The sequence below is a fragment of the Dermacentor albipictus genome, chromosome 9, assembly GCF_038994185.2.
Source record: "Dermacentor albipictus isolate Rhodes 1998 colony chromosome 9, USDA_Dalb.pri_finalv2, whole genome shotgun sequence".
Lineage (NCBI taxonomy): Eukaryota > Metazoa > Arthropoda > Arachnida > Ixodida > Ixodidae > Dermacentor > Dermacentor albipictus.
This window is the reverse complement of record NC_091829.1, coordinates 4,184,928-4,205,691: the sequence shown is the minus strand read 5'-3', so window position 1 is coordinate 4,205,691 and position 20,764 is coordinate 4,184,928. Positions and strand designations below refer to the sequence as shown.

At 49.1% G+C, this 20,764-nt stretch overlaps 1 protein-coding gene across 5 annotated transcripts in view; it reads left to right on the top strand.

Annotated features, from left to right (window-relative positions):
* The first annotated feature begins 9,104 nt into the window (after positions 1-9,104).
* The window catches only part of LOC135906118 (proteoglycan 4-like), a 108,715-nt gene continuing 97,055 nt past the window's right edge, over positions 9,105-20,764 (top strand). For 4 of the 5 annotated variants that reach the window (XR_010565636.2, XR_010565638.2, XR_010565639.2 and 1 more), the window contains exon 1: positions 9,106-9,349. Coding sequence is in view for 1 of the 5 variants with exons in the window: in XM_065437344.2 (XP_065293416.1) it covers positions 9,344-9,349 (6 nt within the window). In the remaining 4 variants the exon portion in view is untranslated. Of the gene's footprint in view, positions 9,350-20,764 lie in introns of all 5 variants that reach the window. The other variant, XR_010565637.2, reaches the window with a different exon arrangement.

Below are 20,764 nucleotides of genomic sequence, written 5' to 3'. Positions count from 1 at the left end.
GACGGCGGTACGGACGCTCCTGTGGTCGAGGCTTCAGCGACTTCGTTCGTAGCTAAGTACCTTTTTATCTTTATTAGCTAGTGTTTTGAAGTATTTTCTGTTGCATGGAGTAGGGGATTCACAGTGGAGGAAAAGAACTAGGAAGCTTACCAGCAAGTATGCGGCCTGTGGGGTGGGCAACACAGCAACAAAGAAGGTCAAGCGGAAAGTCAGAGAGGCTGAATTAATCTCATGGGTGGCGGCAATGGAAAAGAAACCTGCCATGAGTAACTACTTAAGGGGAAAAAACGAAATTAGGAAAGAAACCATTTATGATAACTCAAAGGGAAGCTCATTACTTTTCGAAGCCAGATCGGGATGCCTTAGAACACGCACGTATAAAGCGAGATATAAGAAGGAAGAAGAAGCATGTGCTTGCTGCGGTAAAGCTAGGGAAACGACGGAGCATATTTTAGGCTCTGAGTACGCCTCCCCCCTCCCCTTCCTATTCCCCATTATAGGCCTTCGCGCCATCCCTTAATAAATACATAAATACATGGCTGAACCCAACGTTACTAGACTAGCTTCAGTTGTAAAACTCCCCGCCCGCGCGCTTACAGCCGCTGTCGCCACTTCTGTGACAGCCGCCAGGTGGCAACGCTGTTCCATCGGGCTCCACTGCAGACGCCTCGGCACAGCCTTGAGCTCGTGCGGACAGGCAGTTTGCGCGTGTTTCACGCTCGCTGGTGTTCTCCCTTGTCCAAATTAGTGATACCACGAGAAAGCGGTATTCACCTACAGCAAGAAGATTTATCGCGGCAGTTCGTTAATACTGAAAGAAGGGTAAACTGTACGAAAGGAAGAAACGCATACAGCGAAGCGCAGAAGCTGCGTTTCTAAATGTCGTGTGTTTCTTCCTCTCGTTTTAACATTTCGCGCAGTTTAGGCTCACAAGCCTAAATATCTGGTCAAGGTGCGTGATTGTAGGATGATCTTCATCCCCACCGAAGCTTCTCACCACGCCAAAGAAGCGCTACAAAAAGAAAGATGAGGTCGGTCTTGGTGCACACAAGCCACAAATAAATAAATAAATAAATAAATAAATAAATAAATAAATAAATGAAGAAGTTGGATTTTTCATTCCGGCAAGATGCTTAATCAGCGGAGCTGAAACGTGCGGCCCCTGTGTTTATCACTGGGTTAATCCCGAGGGTTCATTAAAGTATTTCTCAGTCATGAGGTTACAAACACAATCGGCTGCGACGGAGAGAGCGACGTCACTGACGGTATGCCCGCAGTCCGCAGTTGTCGCTTGCGTTCGATGTCTCGAGTTTGCTCGGCGGCGTGGTTAGCAGTCTTCACCTGCGATTTGCCGCTTGCGATTCTTCGAAATTATTTCTTCAAAATTAAATCGTTCTGTTACGTAAGACCATGAGTGGCTCATACTCCCTTAAGCAATGGCTCATACCCCCGTAAACGCGGCCTCCCCATTACGACGACAGAAATGAAGTGTAATTCTACGGTGGAAAGATGAACGGCCACGCAGCCAGCTGTGGAAGATGACGACGAACGCGGGAGCAGTGGCACGAGCACGTGCCGTGGATTTCGCAGAAAGTTCGCGGTCGGAACGAGGAATCGCTCTGTTCCACGCCGAGCGAAGCGTCGCATTGCTGAGAGCACAGAAAAAGTGGTGCGCCGAACTGTCGACATCGTTCCGATAGCGGCCTCTGCAGCCAGGCACGCAGCACTTCGGCATCGTCTGCGGATATTCTTAAGAAACTCGGCGAAGGCTACAGTTCCACGGATGACATGCTTGCTGAAATTCGCTGTCAACAACGAACCACAGATTGCACCAACGCTGCACCGCGTGCTTAGTCTGGCCTGCCCGCGTAGCCGGCTAGTGAGGAAGTGGAGCCGGGCGCGACTGCAGCGCCACGAAGGCGCGGGCAGGCGGCGGTTCCGCGCAACGGCGCCGAGTTTTAAAACTGAAGCTAGTCTAGTAACGTTGGGCTGAACCCGAGGGCTTCAAGCAGATGGCAGTGGTAAAGCAAACAGGTCCGCAATAGACATCAGTAAGAGGCGATTGCAGGATTGGTGGAAGAAAAGTAGGGAAACGACAAAGGACGGAGACGTACAAAAGCACAGTTCGCAATAGGGTATCAGAAAATTTGTACGTGGTAGTTCATAGTGTGTTTTTTTTTTCTCATTGGTTAACCTAGGTAGGATATTAGGCAGCATAGTAGCAAGAGCTTGGTGGCGCAAGCCACCGCCCCGTTCCAAAGGGGACGCTCATAACATCCATCCATCCATCCATCCAACCGTCAATTCTTGGTAAGAGCAATGCATTGGTAAGAGTAGCAAACGCACCGGCTTTGTCTAGGTCTGGCGGCTCCCCCGTTGGGCCTAGTTGGTAGGAGGGACCTATAGGCTTCGTTAATTCTTTTAGCTAGCACCTCAAATTCTTGCATGGGGTAGGGAGTGATAATTTTAGTTTGGGATAGCGGTCGAGGTCGGCTTTGCTTGAGTGATTTGGCGAACTTCCTCGTTGGGCCTCGGGAACTAGGCCTAGCGATGAAATCGAAGAACGCGAAGGCCGCGGGGGACGGGGAGCAAGTGCAGTGCGACGAGTGCCTGCGATGGTGCTTCCTCGATGAAACTAAGTTCCAGAATGTAGCAGACGCGGAGGTGTCTAGCTTCACGTGCAGGTCGTGCGAGGGCGTCAGGGAAGCCGTCCAAAAACTGGAAGGGAATTGGGCGGCTAAGTTCGACGAGCTTAAGGCAGAACTGAGGGAGGAACAGGAGAAGCAGGTAGCACTGCAGGCGAAAGTTGACAATTTTGTCAAGGTGGAGGCGGCCCAGGCCGCGCAGTTAGTAAGGACCGTGGCCGAGCTTGAGGCAGAAAAAGAAAGGAGCGCCGAACTGGAAAGGCAGCTCGACGCGCTGGAGACGCGAGCAGCGGAGAAGGTCGAGTCAGGTCAACAAAGTGTTGGCAAAAACTCGGAAAGTAGGGTAGACCCTACAGGCGAAGTGGGAGGCAGGGAGCCAAAGCAAGATCGTCAGCTCGCCGCCGGTGAAACGGCGTAGTTATAGTGAAGCTGCACAACGCGCCCCGAGTGAGGCGACGCTGCAGTCACAGGGGCGCCAGCGGGCACAAAGGGAGGGGCAGCAGGCACAGGCTGCAGTCGAACGGTTTGCACGTAGAAGGGTCCTGGTGATAGGGGACTCCAATGTGGGGAGGGCCGAACAGGGCGTGATGGCGAGAGTGAAGGCGGACGGGCGAGTACAGGTGGAGGTGCAAACGGGCAAGGGTATGGCGGAAGCAATGACCAAGGCGTGGGAAGTAGTTGGGGTCAGCACGGATAGCGACAGCTTGGTCATTATGCATTCTGGGCTCAATGACGTGCTTAAGGGGAGAAGCCAGGACCTTCAGAGGCACATTGAGACTGGGCTGAGTAAGCTTAGAGAGGCCTCCGGGAGGGTGCATGTGACCATATGCACTATCCCAGAGGTCCAGGGCCAGGCTTACCAGGCAGAAAGGAGGGTGGTTGAGGCCAATCGGGTCATTAGGAGCCTGAGCGGACGACTCGGGTACAGCGTGATGGAGGTAGGGACGTGTACGGAACCGGCTTCCGGCCTTTTGTGCAGGATGGTATTCACTACAGTGGTGCCACTGGCAAACGGATAGGGGGCAGGATGGGTCGCCAGGCAACAGCTTTTTTAGGGGGACCCAGAGCCCTGAAGGAAGCAGTGTAGGCGTGGACGATTCGAGGCAGGAGCCACAAACACGCGAACATCGGTACTGTAGGAGAGGTGACAGGAATAAGCGCAAGAGCCAAATTAAGTCAGACATAGGGTTCATTAACATGCAAGGTGGCAGAAATAGGCTAAAATGGGAGGAAATCGAAGAACAACTAAGGCAGGAGAACTTAATGGTTTATGGGTTTGTAGAGACACATCTTAGGGACATGGAACAACCGCCCTGTAACCCTGATTATGCATGGGAATACTGCAACAGAGTGCAGGGTAGCAGAAAGGGTGGGGGAATTGGAGCATTCATTCATAAAAATACAAATTGGCAAAGGGTCAAACAGGAATGCAAGGAGCATTTATGGCTAGAAGGAAAAGTAGCAGGGGCGAAAACACTTCTAGGCTTTGTATACCTTTGGACAGGATCAAATGCTAAAGAGGAAAACAAAAAAATGTTGGACTGTATAGCAGCGGACATCAATGAGCTGGGAAAAGGATGTGAAGTAATGGTATTAGGATGACATGAATGTGCATATTGAAGATATGGATGGGCACACAGACTCCACAGGTAACATGCTGCTGGATATGTGTGAGAGGCTTAACTTAGTTGTCTGTAACTCTACTGAAAAGTGTGACGGGACCATAACATGGGAGGTAGGGGGTCGACACTCGACAATAGATTATGCGTTAATGTCACATAGGATGTACGATAGATTAGGAGCCATGATTATAGATGAACAGGGCTCCAGAAGTATAGGTAGCGACCACAAACGTATCAAGTTGAGTTTTAAGAGTGAAACTAAAACACGAACGACGCGCGAGGAAACGCCAGATGTGATTTTTTACTCAGAAGACGAAGTGGAAATAGCGGCCAAACAAATTGAAGAGGAAATATCAGAGGGTACTGAAACGGATTGGACTTACCCAAAGTTAATGAGACTATTTGAGCGTGAGCTAGGTAAGGCGCGAGTCAGGAAAACAAGGCAAGGGATACGAAAACTCAAGAGCTGGTGGGATGAAGAGGTTAAGAAGGCCATAAAAAAACGTCAGGAAGCCTCCAGGGAACACAGGTATTCCAAAAGTAAGGGAGAACCTGAAGCAGAAGTAGAGAGGAAATGGGTAAACTACATAAAATGCAAAAGGGAAGCATCTTATTTGATCAACGAGAAAATCAAGACATAAGGGTCCCAATGGCTGTCAAAAATAAGCAATAAAAAAGATAAACAGGCAGCTAGGAAATTCTGGCAACATCTGAACTCCTTGGGTAATAGGACAAGCCTAGAGCAGAGGTATATAGTAACAGCTCAAGGTACTCGGTTAGAAGGAGAGGGGGCAATGGAGCATATAGGAACCATGATGAGGGAAAAATTTACAAAACAGACAAATGATACATGCAGTACGTCGGAGAGGGATAGCCCGGTCAACCCACTGCTTTCGCTTGGACAAAAAGAGTGGGAAAGGGCGGAGAAGAGGGTACCAAGTAGCACATCGGCAGGCCCCGATGGTATTCCAATTATGTTAATAAAGAAATTGGGCCCGAAATCTAAGAAAGCATTGAGGGAGGTGGTGAGCAAAATGCTAGTGGATGGTAAAGTACCTGACGAATGGAGGCTAAGTAGGATGAGAATGATATATAAGGGAAAGGGGGACAAAGCTGACATAAATAACTACCGGCCTATAACAGTGACGTCAGTGGTTTACAGGGTGGTTATGCAGATTATAAAGGACAGACTGCAGGCATGGGTAGAGAACGAGGGGGTACTTGGGGAGCTACAAAATGGGTTCCGGAAGCATAGGAGGCTAGAGGACAATCTGTTCTCGCTAACACAGTGCATTGAAATAGCTGAAAAGGAACACAGACCCCTATGGCTGGCTTTTTTGGACATCAAGGGAGCCTATGACAGTGTACTTCAAGAGGGCTTGTGGGGCATTCTGGAAACTTTAGGAGTGCAAGATGGAGTAACCAATTTCTTAAAAGATATCTATAAAGGTAACCGGGTGATTATACAATGGGAAAAGCAGGTTTCGGAGCCTGTAATGATTCGGCGGGGGCTTAGGCAGGGGTGCCCATTGTCGCCTCTGCTGTGTACCTACAAGGTCTAGAGGCCAAAATACAGCAAAGCGGACTCGGCTTCAACCTATCATTTCTCAAGCAAGGAAAATTGATTGAACAGTCATTACCAGGACTGATGTACGCGGATGATATTGTATTAATGGCTGACAATGCAGAAGATCTCCAGGAATTAATGGACATATGTGGTACAGAAGGAGACAGATTAGACTTGAAGTTTAGCAAAGAAAAATCAGCAGTCATGATTTTTAATGATAACAGTTGCGGCGAGCATAAGATACAGGAGGCCACGCTGGAGATAGTCGATAAATACCTTATTATTAATTGGATATTATTATCCACCCCAAGGTGGATAATAATCCACCCCAAGGTGGATTATTTATCCACCTTGGGGTGTGGATAAATAATGGCATTGAGTATCTGACAGAGTACGAAAAATATCTAACGACTAAAGGTAACAGAAGTGCAGCGATTATGAAGAGTAGGGCACTGTGGAACTACAATAGGTACGAGGTAGTACGAGGGATATGGAAGGGGGTAATGGTACCAGGCCTGACTTTTGCCAATGCGGTTCTATGTATTAGAACAGAGACCCGGCAACAGTTGGAAATTAGGCAACGTGGGGTGGGTAGGCTCGCTCTGGGAGCACATGGCAAGACACCAAATCTTGGAGTGCAGGGGGATCTGGGATGGTCTTCTTTCGAGGGAAGAGAGGCTAGTAGCAAGATAGCCTTTGAGGAGCGATTGAGAAAAATGGGGGAAATTCGGTGGGCTAGGAAGGTTTTCAGTTACTTATACACGAGGAATGTTGACACGAGGTGGAGGAAGCGAACTAGAAAATTGACAAGCAAATACTTGGGCAGTAGCGGGGGAACAAGTAAGGAATCATCTGTCAAGAAAAAGGTTAAGGAGGCAGAGAGGGGTATGTGGAGTACAGAGATGCAAACCAAATCGGCATTGGAGACATACAGGACGTTTAAGCAAGAAATAGCCAAAGAAAATATTTACGATAACTCTAAGGGAAGCTCATTGTTGTTCGAAGCCAGGACAGGTGTACTGAGGACTAAAACGTACCGAGCCAGATACCAGGAGATAGATTTGGTATGCGAGGCGTGTAGAGAGGAGGAGGAAACGGCGGAACACCTGATACTTGCTTGTAAACAACTTCACCCTGCAGTTGAATCTAACGGGGAACTATTCAAAGCCTTGGGTTTTAAAGACAGTGAAAGTAGAATAGACTTTGAACAGGTAGAAATAACTAAACGGAGGCTAACTGATTGGTGGACAATATCAACGCAAAAGTAAAGGAGTAAATACATAGGTATGCATGCATATAGAACGATTAAAGGCTAGGTGGCGCGCGTCGCCGCCGCCCGATTCAAAGGGTTGAGCCACAATCATCCATCCATCCATCCATCGGGGAACTAACGGGGAACTATTCAAAGCCTTGGGTTTTAAAGACAGTGAAAGTAGAATAGACTTTGAACAGGTAGAAATAACTAAACGGAGGCTATCTGATTGGTGGACAATATCAACGCAAAAGTAAAGGAGTAAATACATAGGTATGCATGCATATAGAACGATTAAAGGCTAGGTGGCGCGCGTCGCCGCCGCCCGATTCAAAGGGTTGAGCCACAATCATCCGTCCATCCATCGCCTGCCATTCCGCCTCCTGGACATTCCGCCTGCCATGAGTAACTACTTAAGAGAAAAAAACGAAATCAGGAAAGAAACCATTTATGATAACTCAAAGGGAAGCTCATTACTTTTCGAAGCGAGATCGGGGATATAAGAAGGAAGAAGAAGCATGTGCTTGCTGCGGTAAAGCTAGGGAAACGACGGAGCATATTTTATTAGAATGTGAAGACGTCTACCCAGCGGTCGATTTAGGCACCACTGGCCTCCTTGAAGCCCTTGGGTTCAGCGGGAGCAGTGGTAAAGCAAACAGGTCCGCAATAGACATTAGTAAGAGGCGATTGGAGGATTGGTGGAAGAAAAGTAGGGAAACGACAAAAGACGGAGACGTACAAAAACACAGTTCGCAATAGGGGATCAGCAAATTTGGACGTGGTAGTTCATAGTGTTTTTTTTTCTTTTCCTTTTTCATTGGTTAACCTAGGTAGGATATTAGGCAGCATAGTAGCAAGAGCTTGGTGGCACAACCCACCGCCCCGTTCCAAAGGGGACGCTCATAACATCCATCCATCCATCCGCATAGACTCTGAACAGGTAGAAACACGAGTAGAAATAACTAAACGGGGGCTATCTGATTGGTTGCTAATATCAACGCAAAAGTAAAGGCATTGCAAAAGGAGTAAATACATAGGTATGCATGCATATAGTACCATTCAAGGCTAGGTGGCGCGCGCCGCCGTCACCCAATTCAAAGGGTTGAGCCTCATTCATCCATCCACCAATCCATCCATCGTCGGCATCATATAGAGTTTCTCACTATAACACCTAGAGGGTAATCTGGCGCCACCGTCTAAGGGAGTTTCTTAAGGGGGCACCGTGCCGTCATGGGAATGACGGCGAGGCTCGTGTTGGCTGGTGTTGTAAAAGGCTTCGTCTAAAACGTTGATATGGCTACGCAAATAACGGGTTCTCAAAGTAAAATCTTCATAAAATGTTTCCATTCACGCATATTGCATCTTTACTCACCTATAATGCATGACTAAGCGAGGAAAAGCAAGAACAGACGACAAACTGTTTCAAAGCGAGCGCGAACCTTGTCGTCTGTCCTCCAGCTTTAGCGGCCCGCTGATACTTTTTGCTTAACATGTAGTCGTACACACAATAATAAGTTCTCATAGTTAAACAAAAACATGCTTTCGCGTAATAATAAAGCTAAAACAGCTTTTCACGTGCTATTCTAGTAGAAAATGAATCATTGTGACAGACGGAACGGTACTTGCCAAGCGCGTCTTCAAGGTGTCCTGTCTCTACGAGAACGATGCCAATCAGAATCCACAATATACCGGCATTCCCATGCATACCACAGCGCAGCAGCGCCAGATTGCCCTCTAGGTAATGCAGTGAGAAACTCTATGGAGCTTCTCACTACATTACCTAAAGGGAAATCTGGCGCTGCTGCGCTGTGGTATGCATGGGAATGCCGGCATAGAGTTTTTCACTACATTAAGCAATAAAACGATGGATTACACTTCTATGAAACCCTATGGTTTCAAGGAAGCCAGTGGGGCCTAAATCTACCACTTGGCAGATGTCTTCATATTTCAATGTTTCGGACGTTCTAGTCATCAAGCGTATTCCCTTTCTTTAGATCACTATCATCATCATCATAATTTTTTATGCTGCAGTTGTCAGTGCGCGGATGCGCGTATGTGTCTGTCTGTGTGTCATCTGTCGACAGCTCGTGTGCGCGCGTGTTATGTGGGCGGTACACTTTGATCGTTGTTTGTTTAAGTTTCACTTACAGCTGTAGATTCGCTAGTTGGAAAAGTAGCGTCAGTACTGAAACCGTGGCGTTTTGAACTTTGTTGTCGGTTGACTTCGTCTACGGAAGGTGCAGTGCTTGTTAGCTGCATGAGGGTGAGTGAGCTCACGAGTCACTTGTTACTTATTTTGCGTCACGTTGTATTTGCGGAGGTGCTGGATCTCGGAGACAATGCTGGGAGTACGACACGTACGCATGGCATCGTTAATCGCTTTAAAAAGTCAAAGGAGCTGCTTGCAGCTGCGTAGTCCTCCTCTCCATAACCCGTATCGCTCTCTGCGCTTACGCCATGAGATAGAAAATGGGGGTGTGATATGTACCTTGTTTATGCTGTCTAGATATGTTTGTGGTATGCGGGCTTCGTACATTGACTTTGCTACCAGCAGTCGTTGTGGCTACACTTTTTGGCACAAAACATTGGTGGAGCAAACTTTGAAATTTCGCCTGCGCGCGTCCATCGTCCGCGCCCGATCTGCAAACGCTAAAAAGAAAAGGTTAATTGCTCCATACTGCTTGCCAAGCGAAGGCCGCCAAGCCATTGGCGAGGCGGGTGGTGCTTTTCTCGATGCCCGGCTCAGCCTCGCTGACCGGCATTCTCTTTTCCTTTTCCTGCGCCGGTCATAACGTTTATCAGCGGATGCCGAGCGGAAACGCGCGTCCGTAGCGTATCCGCCAGAGCTGCCGCATTTTGTTTTTCTGGTCCTATGCTCTTGTCGAGTTGTCTATCGCTCCGATGAGTAAGAGGGACAAATAAGTGCACGCGTGCGACGCGTGAGGAAAATCGCGTGGGTTCCCCGACGAGAATAATCGGACCACGGGAGGTGCAGCCACGCTAAATATGCTTTGCGGCCTGGTGGTGTGTTTTTGTTGAGGGTTACGCTTTACTATATATCGTGCTTAAGAAAAAAAAATGAAATTAGTTTTATACACACATACATTTACATGTGTTATCACATTCGCGCACTTCATCGTGAATATTCCAAGTTACACATAGGTTGTGGTGCAGAACATTCTGCCATAGGTGCTGCAACAAGAAAACTTTTTGACACTTTTTTTTTTCTTAGCTAACGAGATTTGTGCACAGTATGACTTACAGCATACAGTGATCAGACAGTGACAAACAGTGCACGCTAGTACGAAGGTTTTTTCTCATAAGAGGCAGAGCACCCAGAAATGGAGGAGGTCATTGTCCACGTGTGGCAAATGTTCACGCAGACATTGAGCGCCACTCAATTGGACACAATTAGGACTCATCCTGTGCAGGCTTCGGAGAACCCGCCCTTTGCTGCAGCCACTTCATCTCTCCAGAGGAAGTTGCAGACACTTGTTCTTCACGGCTGGTGGTGCCCAGACAACAGCTTGTGTTTCACTTGTTTACAAGCTGAAAACTGCACCACCAGTTAGCATGCATGAAATTATTAAATTATGAGCTTTATTTTCCGAGGAGAAACCTCGTTGTAGGCATTCTCTGCCAAAAATGCTCCTGAAATTCGTTAAAAAAATATATTTAAGTTTTAGTTTGTTTAACTTAAGTTAGTGTGACTTGTAGTTGTACGAGCAGCTTTCCCTACATTGACCTACACATAGGCGTCTGCAAGGCTTCTGTTCTGTTAGTTGACAGCAGGGCAGAAAAATGACTGTCAAGGACCATCTTCAGAAATGGGCAGAGGATTAGAAAAGCCAGCACATCTTCAAAGGCTGGAACCAGGAGCAATAGCTGTGTAACATATACTTTGCTATTGAGGATCCAGCATGATGCAGTTCAAGAAACATGGAACATCCCTCATTGTTGTGAGAGAAATTCCAGAGGCATCAGAAGGAAGATGAAGAGATGGCAGTTTACAAAATATTGCAATGCCTGAGCGAAAAGGTCACTGTGTATGACTTATCTTATTTGGATGTGTGGATGAGGATAGAAAAGCATGGCATCTCGCTGATATAATGCCTGACATCAGGCAAGATGTAGGCAGTTTGCCGAGTCTGTGAAAAAGGCACCACCTACAGACAATAAAGCAAAGAAGGCAAAGGTGGGAGAATACATGTGTGAAACATGCCTTGAACCAATTTTATTTTGATTTACTTGTAATAGCAAGTTATGCTTCGCGTTTGCATTAGTTTGCGTCGTCTTGTCTGAAGCCTGCGATGTGTCATGTCTAATCCCGCCAGAATGAAAGCCAGTAAAAGACAGCTGTGCAATTAAATATTAAGAAACTGCTAATGTATACACCGAGTGCATGCTTGTTGGTGCCAAAATGCTCTGCAGCATAAAGTTCCTAGAATAACTAATGTTGCGCCATTCATTGTTAACCTTGACCACCGCTTTTTATTGCAACCGTGAGTGTCATGTTGAATGTCCACGTGTCTTTTTTGTACACTGATTGGTGCAGCGATTTCATGGCACACCACGGCAGGTCTTACCGAAAGCGGGACATGGAAAGCATTCTGTGACATATAAGTGGGGGTGAAAGGGGAGCTTCATGTTCTGAATAAATGATAAAAGACAACCTTACCCCTTTTTGAATACGGAGAAGTACAGAGTGGAAGAGGCGATGTGCACTTGGCTCCACACTCGTGACAGGTGCAAGGGTGTGGTGCTTTCAGCTGGAACTTCCTTGTAAACAATTTAGACCAGGGCCAGGGGTTCCCAAACCAGGTGCTGTGAACTGTACTTTATGGTTTCGCGAGGTGCCAGAATGAGTCCGATTCCATACCCTCAAGGGGGGATTTTATGCTACAGTTTTAATTTAATGATTAAAACTACTACTTCTGCACTTCAGCAGTCTTCACGAGAAAAATTAATTTATAGCAACAATCACTGTGAGGCCATGGATAAGCACATTTATACGAAAAAGAAGTTTGAGAAGGCAGGTCGCAAGGCCAGAAAGTTTGGGAACCCTTGCTCTAGACTATGCTGCAGCTGCTACTTGGAAAGAGGCAAAGATGAAGATGAAAAGATGGCTATACTTTTGTTACGACAAGTCAGTTATGCGGAAGTCTGTAAGGTGGGGAAGGTTCACAAAAAGGTTAATTAGTTCAGATTGTAGAGTGACCCACTAGGAAAGGCGTTGGTCTCAGGTTTGATCCTTGAGCCAGGAAAATTTTTCTTCAGCTGCGAAGCTTTACTTCTGAAGAACCTGTATGGGTTTCCTTTGTAACTTCACTTGTGTTGTTCAGTGCATATACCATAGCAGCGAATACAGAGGTGTCACTAAGTTATATTCAGCCAAATCTTTTGTTGCCTCACGCAAGCAGCGAGTTTCTGAGTGCCAATGCCTTAGTGCAGACACAATTTTACAGATTACTCTCTTACATGCACAAGTTTTGTGAGCAGTAGCTTAACCTTAACCATGTTGAAAGCTCACTCCTTGTAATGCACTGAAAAGCAGAAAAAGTGGCACTCGCATGAGCTAGCTAAACGTCTTGTAATGGAAACATTGCGACAAACGAGGACTGAGGAACACACATGAGCGCTGCAGAGGAAACGCATACCAAGGAACAAGAAGTGTGTGGGACTTGCAATGGTTAGTCCACAGTCGAGTTGTTAGTACAGCACTTTTTGTCTTTTTCTTCCTGTTGTGTTTTCTGGTTTTCTTTTCCATTTGCTCGCATTCCCTCATGTACTACCATGTCAGTTGAACAGAGGTAAGCTCCTCCGTCAGTTTTGCTATGCACAAAGTCAGGCATACCAATAGAAAAAAATGGTCTGCCTTGTCTTTACCAGGCTTCAGCACTCGCAACCCAGACCATTTTTTAAGATGGAGACATTTTTTTTCTGTTTCCCAGATGTAGTCAGTAACATTAGCAGGCTACTTTCCGAGACCTGCTGGAAAGCATTCAGTCACTCGTTTGTGTGTGGCTGTAATTGGCCTCCCTTCTTGTCCTTCATTTTTTAGAGCGCAGCTCTTTGGCGTCCGTTCCTGGGTTTCGTGTCGTCGTCGGCGTTGTCGTCGGCCTCGTAACCAGCTCCGCCCCCTTTCATCCCCCCAGCGCTAGCAGCGACCGACTGATACCGCTGGATGCCGCTGACGCCGCTAGAGAGTCAAGATAACGTGACTGCATAGAACACCGTCGCCGCCATGCAGAAAGAGGAGGAAAGGGTCCCCCCCCCCCCTGTTCTTGTGTGGCGGATAGGGTGCTCTTCAGTTGCCGACGCGCCGGTTATTTCACGTAGGCCCCGGCACGTCGACGAATACGTGACCACCTTCCTACGGCTAGACCTGGTTCTTAGCGCTGCAGAAGCGAGGGTATCATATTGTTTGTGTCGGCATCGGCGGCGTTGTCCCTGAAACCCACTCCGCAGCTGGGGTTGACTCACTATCGGCGTCAGCGGCATCAGTCAGTCGCTGCTATCTCTTCCCTCCTCCCTTTATCGTGTTGTCCGCTTGCTGCGCGCGCTTCTGCCCCCATCGTTTGCCGCTGGGTGCACACGCCGCCCCCCTCCCCCCTCTTCCTGCGAGTCTCCGGTTGTCAAAGCGCCGGCTCGAACTTAATTCCTTTCTTCGCTCCTCCTCCAATGCAACCCCTGTGCGGTGGAAATCAGAGAGCCAGATCGGTGGCGGCGGATCTGTATATGTGCACCGCCCGAGCCGAAATTGCCGCTGCGGTGGCAATCAGAGAGCCAGATCGGTGACGGCGGATCTGTATATGTGCACCGCCCGAGCCGAAATTGCCGCTGCCGTTCGCCACTGCGAAATTATCTGCCAGTTCTTTCTGAGCCATGAGCGAGACGACCGATGGAAGTCCTCCGTCTGCTGCTGCTAAACGAGCTGCCAGAGCAGAGGCCCAGCGCCGTCGCCTTCAGAATCCAGAGGTGCGTGCCGCCGAAGCAGAAGCTTACCGTCGCCGCCGTCGAGATGATCCAAGAGTACGCGTTGCCGAAGCAGAGGCTAAGCGCCGCCGCCGAGAAGACCCTGCCGTTCGCGCCACCGAAGCGGAGGCTACAGCAACTCGCATTAACCGTCCATCGATCCACACCGATGTTAGTAGTGGGGGACTTTAATGTTGACATAAAGACAAACAGCAATTTCCTAACACTTATGCGGGAGAACATCCCGTTCCTCTCGCTCGTAACGCGTCCCACGGCTGTGACAACCTCGCGAGGCACTTGTATAGATCTCGTCTTTGAGAATCAAGCATTGGTGTACCAAGTCGAACATATATCAGTCTATTTCTCCGACCACAAAGCTTCTGTGATAGCGCATACATGTGTTGCTCGATTTCTTTGCCTCAATCTATCGAAAAGGTGAACCAGCTTATTTGCTGCGCTCAAATTTCGCATTAGGAAGTAACGTAATCGCCGGTAATTTTTTTTCAATAAGCAACCAATTACTACTACTATGTATGCCATTAGGTCTAGGAGCACAGCACTGATGAATGGAGGTTGTGGCCAAACACAATTTTTTTAAACTTAAGTGATGTGTCAGGAGTAAGAGGTGGAAGGGAGAAAGATATTCTACTTGATCTTCCAAGTGGGTAGGCATCTGCAGGCTGGAATGGTGAAACCAGTAAACAAGTAAATGAAGAGCTGAGGCATGCTGCCAAAGCTATTTACTAATCTTCCATATTCTTTACAACGGAGCAAAAGTACTCAACTCCACACAAAATGCTGTTCATTGTGAACTTTGTATCCTGATACTTTGTCTGTGTACAGCAGAATATAGCCTGTTGAACGCTATCTTGAGGCCAATTTGCATGAGTTGCCTTTCTGCTCTCTTTTGTGATGTGCACAAGTTATGGAGTTTTAGATAAAGGGTTGGGAAATGTGCAGGAAGCTTTAGTATGGTACTTGCTGCCACATTGCACGCTAACATTGAAGAAGAGCTGCAAGTGATGTTTTACTTGTATAGAAAACACAATATAAAGCTTTTAGGACAGGAAATCATTTGCCACAATGGATGAGGTCACACCATCTCTGGCTTCCAGCACATATTGACAAGATTAAGTGAACTTTGCACATCATCACAATAGGTACCTGGCTGCACTCTTTTCCACTGACCTTGAAAGCATACCTTCTGACAACAACTTCACCATCATTGAGGATCCGAGGCAGAAATGAAGACATCAAAAAAGTGCAGATTTTAGTAGGCAAAGCACCACCAAATCGCTTCAGCAAAAATTCGCAACACTGTATGCACCCATTGATGGCAACCAAAACTCCAGCTTGCAAGAAACCAAATTGTCACACTCCACCTGTGGAAACTTGCCCTTGGACAAGCCAAGTGGGTGCAAATTTAACCCAAGGAAGAACATTCTTCTAGTTGATGTGACCATGTGGGCCATGCTGGGTGCATTGAAAGCTGTTCAGATATTTGGACGCTACAGTTGCATTCTTTCACTGTGCATCGACATCACATGAGTGCTGGTGTCATTTTCAACATCCGTACCGTCATTATTGACACACTTGCAAGAGATCTTGTACTATTTTGGAAATGTTGTGGGGATGTTGCGAGTATTGTTAGGAATGGCCTGCCGAGGTGGCAACATGCAAGTTTTCTCAGCCAGCTGCGAGCGTTGCGAGCGTCCCTGAAGAGAACCATGGAAGCCTATCACAATTGCTGCAGTGACTCATTTCGTAGGGACCTCGAGGTGCCGCTTCAACACCCCCTCGGTGCCGTTGTGACTAAACGCGATCGGCGGACCAATATTGTTACTGAACCTGCCACCGCCGACATGGTCTCTCTGCAGCAAGAAGAGCATCCCTAACAGAAGGGTGCTTTGCGGTACGTGGGCCCCAGGATTCGTCACAGTCTGCTGACACTCGTTGCGACTACAGGACGCAAGACAGTGGACAACCGGCGGCCATGCTGCGGGGGTCAGCTCGGGGAACCAAAGCGCCTTTCAAGCCGTAAGCCCAGAGTTCTGCGAAGCCCGTCTCACGTCGGAGGGGGCAGTGAAACCTGTGCGGAATGTGTGTGTGTAAACCCCCTTCCCTCAAAGGCGGGCCGGCCACGAGGACTTTCTACGCTGACTGGTCGAATGTTTCCCTCACCTAGGGATCTAGGGAGAACGGAGTGCTTATAAGCAGCTGTTGTCGGCTGCTAGAGTGTGCTCTGTGCTCGTGAGCTGCGTGCTCGTCATCGTGCTCGACCAGCAGTGTGCTGAGTGTGTTTGGAGCTTCGTGCTCGTATGCTTTGTCTTGCGGGCTCCATTTGGGAGCCACGCTAGACTGTCGAATGTATCTCTTGTTTGAAATGTGAATACTGTAAATCAACCCTGTACGCCTAGTTCCTCCCAAGTTCCTCTCTACGACCTACAACTCCTACAAATGGTGGCAGCGGCAAGATCGTCCGACAATTCTTACAGTGTATAAAAACCATATTTACAACATATATGTACAGGATGAGCTAGAACAGCTAAGATGGCTTACCACCAACAACACGTAGCAGCCAGCGTCTCCAATCTTCTTCCTCTCTCTTCTCTCATCCTTCCGTAACAGGACCCCCGGATGGTAAAGCGACGTCTCGACGCATAGTAGGCGAAGAATTGCGACCGAAGTATGGATTCAGCCGCGATACATGGACCACGTCAACAAGCATCGGACTTGAGCATGCATCAAACTGTAGCGGCACAATCTCGTAATTTACGTCAACTTGACGTAGGACTTCATAAGGCTCTGTGTAGTGAGAGAGAAGCTTCTGGGAGAGGCCAACCAGACGACATGGTGACCAAAGGAGCACCCCAGCACCTGGCGCGAACTTAACATCGCGATGGCACCGCTCATAATGCTCTTTTTGTATATGCTGCGAGGGTAATAAATTACATTGCGTGACTTGACGTGCTGTGTGAGCGCGATCGATGACTTCACAAGTGTACTCAGTTGCAACACGTAGCACAGAAGGGAGGATGGTGTCGAACGGCAATGTGGGGTCGCGACCATACAAAAGATAAAAGGGTGAATATTTTGTGGTGTCATGTCGGGGCGAGTTATACGCGAATGTCATGTAGGCCAGCGTGGCGTAACAGTTGCCGGGATCGTTGGAGACGTACATCAACAGCATCTCTGTGATTGTTCGGTTGGGATGCTCCATCAGACCATTTGTTTTGTTTCTGGGTGGTAGGCGGTGGACAGCTTGTGCTCAGTGGCACAAGAGCGGAGGAGGTCGTCCACAACTTGAGACAAAAACGACCGGCCGCGGTCTGTAAGTAACTGTCGAGGCGCACCATGGTGGAGAATAACATCATGAAGGAGAAAATCGGTGACGTCGGTTGCGCAACTTGTCGGCAATGCCTTTGTTATCGCTAGCGTGTTGCGTAATCAGTAGTGATGGCGATCCACTTATTCCCTCTAGTCGTCGTTGGAAAAGGGCCAAGCAGGTCAAGGCTTATGAGAAAGAACGGTTCAGAGGGAACTTCAATTGGATGGAGTCATCCAGCAGGTGGCAGGGGAGGTTTCTTCCTGCGCTGACACAATTCGCAAGTTGCAACATAACGACGCACAGAGCAGTAGAGACCTGGCCAGAAGAACCGGCGTCGTACGCGGTCGTATGTACGCAAAACTCCAAGGTGTCCCGCTGTCGGTGCATCGTGAAGTTGTTCGAGAATACACGCGTGACTGGCAGGTCGCAGATTAAGATCAAGGACATGCAGCAACTCAGGGCCGTCAGGGTTGATATCGCGGTGGTAGAGGATGCCATCGTGCACCATGAACATGTGGCACGAGCCGTTGGTGCTGCCAGATTGCACTCTGGCAATGATGGACTTTAAGGATGCGTCGCGTTGTTGTTGTTCAGCGCGCATGTCGGTCATGTCAGGCAAAGCCATCACGCAGGTCACCGGATCAAGTGCAACAGGATCGGGAGGATCCATGGGTTGACGCGAGAGGCAGTCGGCGTCCAGTCTTGTAATGGACACTAAATGAAAATTCCTGGGGCTGCAAAGCCCAGCGACCAAGCCGTCCAGTCGGGTCCCGGAGGGAAGACAGCCAGCAGAGTTCATGGTAGTCGGTGATGACCGGAAATGTGCAGCCGTACAAATATGGCCGGAACTTGGCGACAGCCCAAACAAAAGCCAAGAACTCCCGCTCGGTGATGGAGTAATTTTTCGTCGGCACGTGACAACAGGTGGCCGGCGTAAGCTATCACGCACTCGGTACCATTATGGTGTTGGGCGAGAACAGCGCCGATGCCATGGCCGCTTGCATCAGTGTGGACTTCGATCGGTGCAGATGGATCAAGGTGGGCAAGTATGGGAGGGGTGGTCAGAAACCCGATGAGAGCGGCGAATACGTGAGCCTGCTCTGGACCCCATGAGAATGGCGTGTTCTTCTTTAGAAGATCTGTCAAAGGCTTAGCAACATCGGCGATGTTTTTGACGAAATGACGAAAGTAAGAACACAGGCTGGCGAAGCTTCATGTCAGAGGCAGAACGTGGCACAGGGAAACTGCGTATGGCACAAACTTTTTCCGGATCTGGTCGGGCACCGGATGCGTCAACGAGGTGTCCGAACACGGTGATGTAACGGCACTCAAATTGACACTTCGTGGAGTTCAGTTGAAGGCCGGCTTTTCAAAAGACCGCAAGAATTGCAGCGAGTCGGGCAAGGTGGCTGCCGAACGTGGGAGAAAAAACAATAACATCATCAAGGTAACAAAGACAGGTGGTCCATTATAGCCCCGCAGAAGAGAGTCCATCATACCGACACGTGTACTTATCTTTATCGGGCAACCACGTTTCACCGCCTAACAAATGTTATCGCATGGCCATGCGGGACACGCCTGCATGTATCCGAAGTTTCTGGGAAGTTATCGATGCTTCTATCCACTGTCTGTTGTCGCCGAACCTTGTGTTATCTGATTTCATCGCCTGACGTGAGTGGTGTAGAACTTTGTGGAAGGCACGTGGGTCCCAATGATTAGTCTGGAACATTCGACGACTGCTGTATAAAAGCCGACGCGCTTGACCCGCTGATCGGATTTTCGACGATCGCCGAGTGTGTTCGCCACTACCGTTGTTCTTTGAGTGTAGCCCGTTTTTGAGGGCATAAGTTCACCCAATAAAATGCTCAGTTTGTTGATCACAGTTTTGCTGCCTTCTTAACCGTCACTCTGGTGGAGATGCTGGTGCGTTCATGTACCGAACGCCCCCGTAAAGCCGCGATCCAAGCCCAAAGCCCGAGGACAAAACCAACATCGCCCAAGACCAGCATGCTAGCCGCAGATTGCAAGGATTGCCCCCAGAGCACGGACTTCTACCTGAGTCGACAAAGAAGATCATGGTAAAAAAAAACCAATGGCTGCCCCAGCGTCCCCCGTTATCCTACAACAACCTCGGGACCCACCGACCTTCCATGGAGCAGCGACTGAAGACCTGGAATCCTGGCTGGTGACCTACGAACGAATCACGACTTTTGACAATTGGGACTCCGACGACAAGCTGTGGCATGTATGCTTTGCCTTAGAAGATGCCGGGAGTCGACCTTGACCACATGAGACCTCTTCCGTAGCGGATTTTGCGCACCTTTACGAGTGTTGTGCGCAAGGAAAGGGCCAAAGCCATGCTGGACGCCCGAGTGCAGCTACCTAACGAGAACGTTGCCATCTTCACGGATGAAATGAGTCGTCTGTTCCGCCACGCCGACCTAGATATGCCCGAGGAGAAGAAAGTCCACCTTCTCATGCGAAGGAAGAACTTTTCGGCGCAATGATACGAAGCCCACCGAAGGGCGTAGAAGAGTTCCTTCGAGAGGCCACCAACATCGAGAAGACACTCTAAATGCGCATCCGGCAATTCAACCGCCGTACAAACCCTACCCACTACGCAGGAATTCAATCACTGGCCACGGACGATCTGCACGAGACCATCAGGGCCATTGTGCGCGAAGAACTGCGCAAGGTCTTGCCTTCGTCGCAGCCTCAAGTGGCCTCGATCACCAACATCGTGAAAGAAGAGGTGCGCCGATCGCTTGGAGTTCCTGAGGTGCAACCACAATCACTGCAGGCCCAGCCATAAGCGATGACCTACGCTGCTGTTGCCCACCGTCAAGGCCCCCTTGCACGACCGCGCCAGGGCCCTTTAACGCCACAATTACGTCGTCCATTGCCGCCGCCATCAGCACGCCCGCCCAGCGCCGCTACGCAAGGAAGACGGACACTTGGCGCGCTCCTGACCACCACCCGCTCTGCTACCACTGCGGAGAAGCGGGTCACGTCTACCGCCGATGCCCATACCGGGAGATGGGACTTCGAGGGTTCGCCATTAACACGCCATGACCACAGATTGGCGAACGACTTTGGGATATCGCCGACTACCTCGCCGCCACTCAGTGGAGCCCTCGACGACTGTCTCGTTCGCCCTCACCAGGCCGCTACTTGTCACCGCAGCGCGACCATACACGGGCCCTGTCCGGGGCCGGTCAGTGAGCCAATATCCGGAAAACTAAAAGCAGCAACTGATGGAGGTGCGGTTGCTGTTCGTCGAACTGACGAAGATCCTTCGCCACCGTCGAAGACGCCGAAGAAACTACCTCGACGACATAATGACACGCCGCCGTCCTGACGAAGTGTGGAAGCAAA